The sequence below is a fragment of the Canis lupus genome, chromosome 22, assembly GCF_003254725.2.
Source record: "Canis lupus dingo isolate Sandy chromosome 22, ASM325472v2, whole genome shotgun sequence".
NCBI classification, from domain to species: domain Eukaryota; kingdom Metazoa; phylum Chordata; class Mammalia; order Carnivora; family Canidae; genus Canis; species Canis lupus.
The window spans coordinates 2,297,391-2,310,322 of NC_064264.1; the positions used below are offsets into that span (position 1 = coordinate 2,297,391).

Genomic DNA, 12,932 nt, shown 5'->3' on the forward strand with positions numbered 1-12,932 from the left:
TTTCTAACTCCTGAAGATCGGAGATCTAAATATCGGAAGGCTTGGGGAGAGCAGACTGCCCTCTTCCTCCCCTGCCCTGTCTTTCTACTCCACAGTCTCAAACCTAGCATGCTGTTCCATACCTAGTCCATCTCATCTCTGTTCAGTTCCCATTTCCTCTCTCACACATTTTAAAGTATTTAACTGTATAAGGTCATACATAACACCTAGTTTAAAAATAAGGTATATCAACCCACGGCAGCTTTTTGTGTCTTCTTTCTCCATTCCTTAGTCCCATTGCCCAGAGACAACCACTTTCATCTCTTTTGTTTGTTCATCTGGTATTTACCTCTAAATTTCAAAGAATGAACTTAATACTAATCTTTCAGTTTGTCAGTTTTAAAAACAATCTTTTGATTTTCTCATAGACTAAGATAGTCTTTTTCTTTATTTTCCTTCCTCTTTTCCTCCCAGTGTCCTTTATCATAACTTTTTATTTTATTAAAACTCACATTTAAATTATCATGGCTATATAATTATTATTTGTTCCTGTGATTACTTTTTTTTTTTATTTTGGTACAAAATATTGTTTCTACTGGAGAGTTGTGTCTTTCAATTCTGGAAAGGGAAATATGCTAATATGTATTAGAGTAGGCTAACCTCATAACAAGCATTAAAACTTTATAGCAAATAGGCCTGCAAATGGAGTGGCTTCCCCATAAGATTATTTCTCATATAACAGGGCAGAGCAGATGTTCTAGGTCAGCGGGATCTTCTGCCTTCCTCAGCATATGGTTCCTAAGATCATTTTGTTCAGCTTTGTCATTTCCCCTCACAGGAAGGCGAAAATACACGGGAGAAATTATCAGCCATGCCTGGAAATGGCTCATATTACTCCCATTCATATTCCATTTGAGAGCACTTGGTCATTTGGCCCCTTAGTTCTTTAGGAAATCTGAGAAGTGTTGTCTAGCATCTAGGAAGAAGAGGACAGTGGATTTTGGTACACTGCTGTTATTCTCTGTCACCTGTTTTTTCTTTGAAACTTTCTTCCCTTCCATTTTCTGCTTCCTAGATTTCCTGTTAGAGTTGAATCTCCAGGATTGATTTCTTAGTTCTTCTGTTTTCCATTTCTTATCTTTGTATGTGTTGGAAGATGTTAATTTTACATGTAATTGGAGATAAACTCTATTGAATTTTCCTTTCAGCTACTCTATTTTTAATTTATAAGAACTCTTTTTTGTTCTCTGATTATTCCTTCTTCTCATCTCTTGTACTTCCTGGTTCTGTGACCTTAGACAAGATATTACACATTTCCAAACCTCAGTTTTCTTATCTGTAAAATAAAAATAAAATTTGTAATATTACCTTCATACTAAAATAATGTTGCATTATATGCCATTGACTCTGCATCATCAGAAAGATTTGTGTTTTCAGCCAGGGTTCTGCCGATTACTTACTATAAGATCGTGGGTGGGTTATCTAACTTCCTTATGTCTTGGTTTCCTCATTGCAGTATGGAGTCAATAGTAATACCTACATCAGTGAGATAATGAGATAATGCTTATGAAGCACAGCATGTAGCACATGGGACTCAGGAACTACTAATCTAAGAAATTATTATCTGTATTCCTCTTAAGAGCTGCAGTTCCCATGGAAACATGTAAACAATTTAAAACAAATATAATAAAGGTCATATACAAGTGTCAGAATAACATTATAAAGTGCTCGTTTGCAGCTCACATGGATCTGCAAGTCTTAATGGACCCACAAGGATATGATTTGCACAGCTGGTCCTTGGTGAATAAGGCCAAGGTGATCAATTTATACCCACTTCTGGAGATTCTAAAATGTTAAGCTCTAAAGCACTAGACATTATCCTCAAGGGGATGGGAAGCCACTGAAGAGTTTTGGAGAGAGAAAGAGCGTCAGATTTGTGTTTCAGGAAATGAGATAAATTAATAGTAGTTTTGAAAAGTGAGCTTATAAAGAAATGATCCCTTGAGAATGCCGAAATGTGTTGTCCTGGAGATTGTGTTGACTGATGTAGAAGAGCAGGGGTATGGATGATCTAAAGCAATACCTTCTACGCGATGCCTGGGTGGATCAATCTGTTAAACATCTCTTGATGTTTAACTCTTGATTTCAGCTCAAGTCAGGGCCATGAGATTGAACCCCGTATTGGGCTTTGCGCTGAGTGGGGCCTCTTGAGATGATCTCTCTCACTCTCCCTCTGCCCCTCCTTCTTGCTCAGGCTCTCTCTTGCTCTCTCTCTAAAAATGAATTACTTACTTAATAATTAATTAATAGCAATAAGTAAATTAATTTAATTAACTTCATTTCTTTTCTGCATGGTAAAATGTATATACATTTGATACATTTACATATCATATATGCTTTATGAAAGATATAAAAACAGCATAATTGGATATTTATTTAGAAAATTAAGTTGATGAAAAATTATGTTACATTGAAGAAAACAACTTCTCTTCCATTTCTGTATATAATACAGAAGATAAGCAGCTAATTCTAAGTGTTATTTATTAATAATTTAACTGCTGGAACATATTACAGATCTATAGTGAGCCTTTTGATCTGTGGTGTGCATGGGATGCATTAATGTGTAATTGTGTGCCATGGCTCCCACCCTTTCTCCTACAGAAGGGGAGTTACAAACCATAAAAAAAATTGGTGCAAGGAAGCCAGGCAGGGGAACTAGACTAAGGTAGACGTGATGTCCACTTGCAAACGAGGCATGGAGATGAGCAGGAAGGAGTCAGATGGAGGAGACCCACCTACTTCATGAGAGTATTGGGAGGCTTAACAGGCGGAAGCTCCAAAGCAGCTACACAGTGAATTGGAGGAGGGAAGGGAGTTTAAGAAATGATGCTGTAGGTTTTAAGTGAATATTTTTGTAATTTATTTTACAGAAAGAGAGCAGACACATGAGTGGGGGGAAGGGCAGAGGGAGAGGAAGAGTGAGAGAGTGAGAACCTCAAACAGACTCCATGTTGAGCCCGGTGTGAGGCTTGATCTCACAATCCTGAGATCATGACTTGAGTTGAAAACAAGAGTCGGCCGGTCACTTAATCAATTGAGCCACCTAGGCACCCCGATTGGAATCTCTTTAAATGGCTTTTTTTAGATGACTTTTTACTGTTGGATTATGTTTATATGTGACTCTAAAATTTGTGGGACCTTGGCTTTTTAATAATTGGGATTACATATAAAGTTTACTGAGTATGAATAATCGGTAAATCTTTATTATACTTTATTTGAAAATGTGTTTATGTCCCATTTGATGGTGTGTTTTCTGATTAATTCATATGACTACAATTCATATACAAATTATTTGATGCAACAAGTCATTCAGTTTATAAACGAATTATTAAGTTGATTTAAGTAAAAGTATTCATTATATTTGAAATATAAACTCTCTATTTATTAGTCACCTGTATCTACCAGTGATCCTATTTTAATGTATAAGTCTTAATAGATAATTGTATGTCATTTTTTTCGGTATTTACGAAGAAAAACTTAAATAGCTTTCATTCATTTTTTCTAGTAGGTGGAGAAAATAATTTTTAATTGCTTAATTATTGGCTACTTTGTTAATATACAGATTTCTAAGACTCCATTTTCATGTAATTATAGCACACAATAGAAAAATAGGAATTATTTAAGAATAACTTCTCCACTTTTGATCACTAGAAAAGCTTTATAAAATGTCTTACCATTTCTTCTAGAAAGTTAATATCTAGTTTAGTCTATAAGGTTAAAACTGCTCCTTAGTTCATTTATGAAGGGCCTTCAATAATAACAGTACTAGTAATAATAACACTAATAATAGCAATAGTCATGGTAGAAGTTTAGATCATATTTATGAAATGTTAGGCCTTGCTTTATGTATATACATATATATATATAATAGTGCTATAGGTAGTTATTATTGCTGTTGTTATTGTTAGTTTGTTATAACCTATATTATACATGAGGATACTGCAGCCCAGAGAGGTTAACTAACTTATCCAAAGGCACATAGCTAGTATGATATAAACCCAAGCAGTCTGGCTCCAGAATCTGTGCTCTCAGAATACTATCCAGCTCTCCATTCCTCAAGCAGTCACAGTCTACAGTGAGAAGAGACAACTCACTATTGTTACTTTATGGTACATCCAAAAAGGAGCAGGTTTTAAAGTAGAAAATTGCCAAATAGGCACAAAGAGGAGAAGGATTGAGTGCCTCCTGGGCAAAGACATGGAGGCATCGAAGTGCATAACTGTTTTGGAGGATGACAGGATTTCTGGAGTAGCTGGAGTCCAGTGTGACTGAGAGAGAAGGTTGGGGGATAAAACTGGAAAGGCTGAGAACATATTGTGAAGAGCTCTCTATGCCCCACCAAGGAGTCTGGATGTCATTCTGTAGGTAAAGTGGAACCACCCAGAGACTGGAGGCGATGGGTTCTGGTGGCAGTGTAGAAAATTGCTTGCACTGTGAAGGTGCTGAGGTTCCAGCTTGGAAGAATTCAAATGTTAGCAGTGATATTAGGGATGAAGAAAGCAGATATTTAAAAAATATCTTAATTTTTTTGACTCAAAGTAGTACATATTTATTATTTTAAACTTCAAATATTTTAGAAATGTCTAATATAGAAGGGGAGTACAAACCATAATCTCTCCCAAAGAAACCATTATCAACAATTTGGTGATGATACCTCTGGGCTTTAATCTCTGGTATAATGATTCTTCTTTTATTCTTTAAACCAGACTTTAAATTCATTCCTTCACATCCTGTTGTTAGATGTTGAGTTCATGCTCTGTGCCAAGTATTGCATTCAACATCTTTACTTATGTTATTTCATGTAATTCTTTTAATAATATTGCAAAGACTGGGTATTCTTACTATTTTACAGATGAGGCTGTTGAAACTCAGAGTAAGTCTATTGCTTAAGGTTACACAGCTAATAAATGACAAAGCCAAGTTTTCAATCCATATCTGTCTCTAAATTCCATGTTCTTTACCATTACTATATCTTTAATAGATTTGTGAACCATTCAGGTGTGAAGGGAAAGGAAATTACAGAGGATCCTGAGTACAGGGTAGACAAAAAGTCCTAAACAGTTTAGGACAGTTTTGTTAGAATCAACTCTACCCATCATCATTGTTTAGTTTAGCTTAAAATGCTAAATCCTTTGTTAACAATTTCTACTGAATTATCTCTTGTAAAATTGCTTAAAAACTCGGGACAAAACTTGATTGGTTCCTTTACAAGTCCAACTGATGTTACTTAATGATGGTAACATCCGTTATCAAATGATGGTATCATTCTGTATTGAACCTAATTCTAACCAGGAAGGAATTGATACTTGCTCATCAAAGATAATTATCTGAATATAGGGAATGAAATATGAAGGATTTGGAACCCCAAACTTTATGAAAAGATTTTAAGTAAAGACTTTCTCTAAATGAACTTTTCTCTTGGACCAGGCAAGTGACATTCCAAGTTACTGAGAGAACTTGAGGATGAAGTCACCTAAACTCCTCTCAGTGACCCATAAAAAAATCATAGCCAATGGAAGATGTTCCAGAAGTCTAATATTGAAATCATAAATTTCTCCAAATACTATTTAAAAAATTTTTAATAATAATTTTCAACCATATACAAAAATAGAAAGTAGAAAGAAACCCTTTGTATCTGTATCCATCACCCAATCTTAACAACCATCAGCATTTCACTGTGTTTGATTCCTCTATCTCCCCAACTGCTACCCCCCTCTTTTTTGGCTGGAGTATTTTAAAGCAAATCTCAAACCTCATGTAATCTCATTGTGTCAACCCTAAATAATTTACTTTCTAAAGCTTTTCAAAAAATAAAAAAATAAATTTTACAAAATCACAATGTAATTATTATGCTTAAAAAGTAACACTGATTCTATAGTAACTAACACTTAACCCATACTCAAATTTCCTTGATTGCCCCCTCCCCAAAATTTCCATATTGGTTTGTTCAGTTGAGGATCCTAACAAGATCCACTTACTGTATTTGGTTGTAATATAGGTCTTTTTAAAGTCTCTTTTCATTGAGAACAGCACCCGGTCCCCTTTTCATCTCATTGACTTTTTGAAAAACTGAGTTCATTATGCTACAGAATTTCCTCCATTCTGGATTTGTCATACTGTTTGCTAATGGTGTCACTTAACTTGTTCCTCTGTCCCCTGTATTTCTGTCCTGGAGGTTATATTTAAAGACTTTATTAGATTCAGATTCCATTTATATTTTGGCAGTCCTATTTTGTAGGTGATGCTGCGTAGTTCATATTTCATCTCATCAGGCGACATGCATTTTGTAATGCAGGGTGCATGCAGGTGGAGACAGCTTAATCCAACGTAAAGTTCCTCACCAACCTTACACTTAATTGTTTTACCATTCATTGACAAACACTGTATGATTCAGTCATTTCATTAGCAGTTACAAAAAGATGATTTTCTAATCCTGTCACTTCTCATGTATTTATAAACTAGAGTAGTTTTATAGAGAATAATGTTCCCTCATCTACCACAATTTAACTACTCTAAAATACAGTTCATACCATAGAGGTAGAATAAATAGAATAAATGCCTAATTCTTTTCCTAACACTATCAATTTAGAGAGAAATAAGTCGTTACCTCAGGAACTTCCATTGGCCTCTAGTGAGTTTCTTCTCTCTCTCTCTCCCCCTCCATCCCTCCCTCTGCCTTCCCCTTCCCTGCCACCTTCCCTCTTCCCTCATCCTTTTATTATCATTATGAATTTATGGGTTTAATTTTTTCCATATGTTTCATTTGTCTTGCTAGTGCTCTCAAGTGTCTATCTGTGGCCCCTTCAAGTTGCCCCCATTAGTGTGTGAGAGATTTCTTGCTTTCTGGCGCAAGATATGCCAAGCCCATCTTGTACATTTCCTAACAGACTTGGAATCAGCCATTTCTACCAAGGACTCTTGTTCTTTTTAGTGAGAAATAGTTCTTAGAGACTGTAATCTGGATGCTAGGGCTTCTCATTGACATTGAATTGTTACTACTTCTAAGTGTTTTTAGTGGACAGTTATCTCATTTTTTTAAAGTAAGCAAATATATCTAGATTAAAAGCAAAACCTCTTGTCTGTATTGAGGAAAATGACATTTTACAAAATTTTTCCAACTACTGCCTGACATTGTTTGCTTCCAGCAATAACAAAAGTCATTTTCCCCCTTATAGATATTTTTTCACAAGATCTTCTGACTATTGTATAATTTGTGTAATGTTTACTGTAGCTCACTGCTAGATGAGACAATTGCTCTTATATTTGAGCTTTTATTAAATTAGAAAGAGAATCTTATACAGTGTGATTATTTGAAAAACATGCATATATAGTGTTGTGCCTTCTCCATACTAACATAGAGGCCAGACTATACGATCCAAACTACAAATCAAAAAGGAAGATATAATTCAGTTCTATCAAATAATCATTCAACATTTATTGGATTAATCTTTATTAGCAACCTGACATAAATTAGTCATTGTGGAGGCGCAGTGATTCATCATGGTCCCTGCCCTTGGGAACCTTTTTCATAAGTGGACTAGAATAGAATAGATATGATATTTACTCTGAACCAAGAATAAGGGTATTAATGTTATTGGGATTTGAAACTTAAGATAGGCTTAATTTGTGGAGCACATCTTTATATAGTAGGCAATAAACTATCAGAAGCCAATATCCAAGAAAGTAGAAAGTTCGAAATGATATATATAAATTACAGATCCCTTAAGTGATACTGAGGAAAACTAAGAATTTCTTTACATATCCCAGAGTATTCCTAATTCTAACATGCTGTCATCTCAGAGAATGACATTTCCACTGTTAGGCACAAACTAGTGGGATGCAACATGTGTTCTGACCCAGAGGAGTATTTTAAAAAATATTTCCTTAGTTTTCAAGAATAAATAGTATATCACAGATGCTTCCAATAAACTTTACGAAATGAAAGGAAAAAGTGAACTAATTACACACAAAAGCTTGGAGTATAAACTTTTTATAGATAGTCTCGGTTTGGAAATTGAATTAAGAAATGAGAAAATGTTGGCTGGAGATCATACAACATTCTGTGTAAGCCAGAGTTTGAGTTTCATTAAAGTTCCAGTATTAAGATTTTCAGTTGGAATTTGAAATTCATTGACTTCAGGGGTGCCAAGTTGGTTAAGCATCTGACTCTCGATTTCTGCTAAGGTCACAATCTCAGGGTTGTGAAATTGAGCCACACTGGGCATGGAGCCTGCTTAAGATTCTCTCTTTTTCTCTGCCTTTTCTTCCCCCACCTACTCAGGCACCTCTCTCTCTCCCTCTCTCTCTCTCTCTCAAAGAAGAAGAAGAAGAAGAAGAAGAAGAAGAAGAAGAAGAAGAAGAAGAAGAAGAAGAAGAAGAAGAAGAAGAAGAAGAAGAAGAAGAAGAAGAAGAAGAAGAAGAAGAAGAAGAAGAAGAAGAAGAAAGAAGAAGAAGAAAGAAGAAGAAGAAAGAAGAAGAAGAAAGAAATTCACTAATTTCATTATATGCCTACTTCATGCAAAACATTATGCTAAGCACTCTTTGGAGATTGAAGTAGGGATAGGGAAAAGTAACAAATAAGATCCAGAAACCCTATAGAGAGAGTGGAGGAGGACAGGAGAAGGTAAGAAGTAAAACCTGTCACATGAAGTTGTTTGAAATGAGGTGATCTAGACAGATGTCTAACAATTCATTGGTGATGTAACACAGTGCAGTTTGAAAAAAAAAGTGCTAAACTGGAATTACAGACAAACTGTTGTAAGAATATGAAGGAGAGAGAGAATAATCTGAGTGGTAGGTTATTAGGAAAGACTTCAAGGAGGCGGTATCATTTAAACGAAGCCTTGAAAGATAAGAGAGGATCTTAAAGGTAGAAATGAAAGAAGGACATTCTAGATGGAGAGAATGGCAGACAGACCCCAAGGACGTAAGGAATGGGATGAGAAATGAAACTGAAAAGTTGAGTTCAGAGGCAACTTACAAAAGTCTGTAAATAACTCACTAAGTCTGGATTTTAATGATCATAAGTTCTTTATTTCATACTGTCTAACGTACTCTACCAATGAACAGCGTTGTTTTTCTCCTTCACAGTTTAGAAAATATACCCCTCTTTATCACATTTTAATATTTTCCCATATGTAACTCTTCCATGTGTACCAGCAGACTGATATTCAAGTTCTTCTGGTAAGAGAAATTATTAACACTATAGACATTTTCTTAATATTCTGCAAATAATCATGTCTATCTGAATAGATTAGCACCTAATGTTAATCTGAATTATTCAGGGAAAACTCAAAGGCTATTTGTAGATAGGATTCAGCATAAAACAGGACAAAATGATAAATACTACCCTAGTTTAATGAATCCTCTCAAATATCCCTGTTTACCATTTTCCCTACCGTATATATAGATTTGATTTTGTAAAGTAGTGGGTTTCCTAAGTTTTAGGAGGGAAACTATTCTTGAATCAAATTTCGTGTAGATATTATAAAGAATAATGCATGATTTTTTTATTGCCCAACTCATATTTGGCAAGTTATATCTTGAAACTTTGTGTAGGAGTCGTTTTGTTTCGATTTTCATCCATCGAGTTTTCTTTCTTATCTGTTCATTTCAGTTCTCATGTGTTCAGTGGCCTTTTTTGCTTTTAAAAGTATTTTTTTGCTGGACTCTTTCTAACTTGCAAAATTCATGGTAAGTTTGAAAGATTATGTAGGGCCTTTATGTATGTCATTTTTCTTCTATTCTCAACATTATAGGAAAGTACTTTTTCAAGAATTGAGATAATTGAATTTTTTCCCCAGTAGGCTTTGTATGAGAACCATAAAAACTAATATTGTATTTAAACTGAGATGAAATGAGATTTTTTTAATCCTATGCACACTTCCCAGTCTTTTACAACTATCTCTTCCTTTGTTCTATTCTACTATTTATCTACAATGGTCAACTGTATCTTTTTTTTTTTTAATATTTTATTCATTTGAGAGAGAGAGAGAGCACGAGATCACAGGGGAGGGAGCGGCAGAGGAGGAGGGGGAAGCAGGCTCTCTACTGAGCAGGGAGCCTGATCCGGGACTCCATCCCACTGCCCCAGGGTCATGATCCAAGCTGAAGGCAGGTGCCTAGCCATCTGAGCCACACAGGCACCCTCAACTGTTTCATTTTAATACTGAGTTTGTTTTACTTGAGCTGAGTACTGTTGATTTTCTTGCACCCTTACCATACACTGGAATATAACTCAAACCTACATTTATTTCAGGTTGAATTTGACCCTGGAGGCATTGCCATTAAATCAGGGATGGAACAGATCTAATGTGCCAGTCCTGAGTTGTTTCCTACAGTAGACATTGTGTTTTTCTAGTGCAGTTTTCACCTTGAGCTGTAATTCATGACTTCAGTGAGTCCATCAATACACAGCTACTTAGTATTGGTCATCTATGACATACAAATCATATATATCTGAGTGCATGTAATATCTATCCTTATCCTATCTTCTCCCTGAATTCCAGGTAGATACGTTCTATTGCCTGGGAGACACCTCTGCTTAGATATGGGGCATCTCAAACTTAACATGGTCTTTCAATTTCTTCAATGAACTGTTCCTCTACTAGTTTCATTCATCTTTATTTTTATTTTATTATTTTATTTTTTTTATTTTTATTTGAGATTTTATTTATTCATGAGAGACACAGAGAAGTAGAGAGAGAGAGAGAGAGAGAGAGGCAGAGACACAGGTAGAGGGAGAAGCAAGCTCCATGCAGGGAGCCCGACGGGGGACTCAATCCCAGGTCTCCAGGATCAGGCCCTGGGCTGAAGGCGGAGCTAAACCGCTGAGCCACCTGGGCTGCCCTTCATTCATCTTTAAAATTGGCACCACCATCTACCCAATTATTCAGGCCAAAAATAGGGGGAATCGTTGAATCCTCAATTTCCTTCACTCCAAATTTGTTCCCCACCCTCCTCCAGCAAGGCCTGTTTACTCTGCCTCCAGACAATGTGCACCATCTGCCCACGGTCCTCTATCGTACTATGGCCACCTCAGCCCAGGCCACCATAGTCTCTAGCTGGGCACCCACTCCTCCTCCTGCCCACTCCCCCGTTTTATAATAGATTCTCCACAGATGCCCAGAGCAATCTTTTAATTTTATTTATTTTAAAGATTTTATTTATTTATTCATGAGAAACAGACTGAGAGGTAGAGACACAGGCAGAGGGAGAAGCAGGCTCCATGCAGGGAGCCCGATGCAGGACTCGATCCCGGGTCTCCAGGATCATAACCAGGGCCGAAGGCGGCGCTAAACCACTGAGCCACCCAGGCTGCCCTAGAGCAATCTTTTTAAAGCATTCATTAGGCCATATGCTTTAAACTTGCTTTAAACTCTCCAGAGGCTTCCTACCACACTTTAAAACCACCCTCCTTATCTTAGATTGTGGAGCGGGAACCCTCTGTGATGTGGCCCCTGCCCTTCTCCACTCTTGCCTTGTTTCACCCTTCTCACCACTCCTGCCCTACATTCCAGCCATGCTGGCCTTGCTTATCTCTGACTCACCAAGCTGGTTCTTGCCTCGGAGACTTTGCGGTTAGTTCCCTTTGCCTGGAACGCTTTGCTCTCTCCCTGACCCCTCAGTCTAAACTAAAGTAAGGTAAGTAGTCACACTCTGTAGTATAGGTATTTTAATGTCTTCTGTTTCATAGCACTTCTCAGAACATGAAATTTCTTTTCATTGTTTGTAATCTGTCTCTTACCCCCACTAACTAGTATTCTTTTTTTAATAATAAATTTATTTTTTATTGCTGTTCAATTTGCCAACATACAGAATAACACACAGTGCTCATCCCATCAAGTGCCCCCCTCAGTGCCTGTCATCACCCATTCACCCCCACCCCCCGCCCTCCTTCCTTTCCACCACCCCTAGTTCGTTTCCCAGAGACTAACTAGTATTCTTACTAAAAAACATGAACTCTAGGAAGGCAGTGACCTGCTGTGCTTACTGTTGTGTCCTCAGCATCTGGAATAGTGCCAGGCACGTCAGAGATAGTCAGTGGATATTGAAGGAATGGTGTCTGAATGAACTGTGACAAATGGCGACTATGGTTCCATTAACCGGAGTATCAAAATGGGTCTTTTGATACCATTAATATTACTTTGTTAGGATAACAGAGTTCTCTGTTTGTCTCTTGTTTATTATGCTTTAGATATGAAGCCCCACAGATTGCCTTACGTTGTGGGATTATGCTGAGAGAATGTATTCGACATGAACCACTTGCCAAAATCATCCTGTTTTCTAGTCAGTTCCGAGACTTCTTTAAGTATGTGGAGTTGTCAACATTCGATATCGCTTCAGATGCCTTTGCTACTTTTAAGGTAATTTTTTTTTTCCTGAATCAGTTCAGTCATTTAGTTTCAGCATCTAGTTAAAGTCAGTTGGCCCCTGAGGAGGCAGTTTAATTTTAAAAAGCAGAAAAGGCTATCCCTTACACCTGAGCACAACCAACTGAGATTTATGATGTCAATCATAAAGAGCCTCATCAGTAATGCATTCTAGAAGGCCAGTCTATAACATTGTGGAAAAAACAATTCAAAATACTTGTCACAGGCTCCTACAGAATGAATTGCAATACAGAAGCGCACATGTGGTATTCTGTGCAAAGCATGCCTTCATTTATGTTAAAAACAAAGGGCATCAGCTGCCACTTAAAGTGCATCTGGGCTGAATACCTGTGGAAGATTACCAGGGAAGCAGGAACAGCGGTCATCTGCAAGGAAGGGAACTGGGCATCAAAGGGAGCTGAAGATCCTTCATATGATGGATACGATCTTTGCACATGAAGGACATCCTTTATCAATGCAATCATAAATTCCCACACACTGAAACAAATTGCTCATAAATAA

At 36.9% G+C, this 12,932-nt stretch overlaps 1 protein-coding gene across 9 annotated transcripts in view; it reads left to right on the top strand.

Annotated features, from left to right (window-relative positions):
• CAB39L (calcium binding protein 39 like) overlaps positions 1 to 12,932 on the top strand; it is a 108,803-nt gene that overhangs the window by 67,903 nt on the left and 27,968 nt on the right. For all 9 annotated transcript variants that reach the window (XM_025478375.3, XM_049099475.1, XM_049099476.1 and 6 more), the window contains one exon: positions 12,236 to 12,404. In XM_025478375.3, the coding sequence (XP_025334160.1) occupies positions 12,236 to 12,404 (169 nt within the window). The remainder of the gene's footprint in view (positions 1 to 12,235; positions 12,405 to 12,932) is intronic.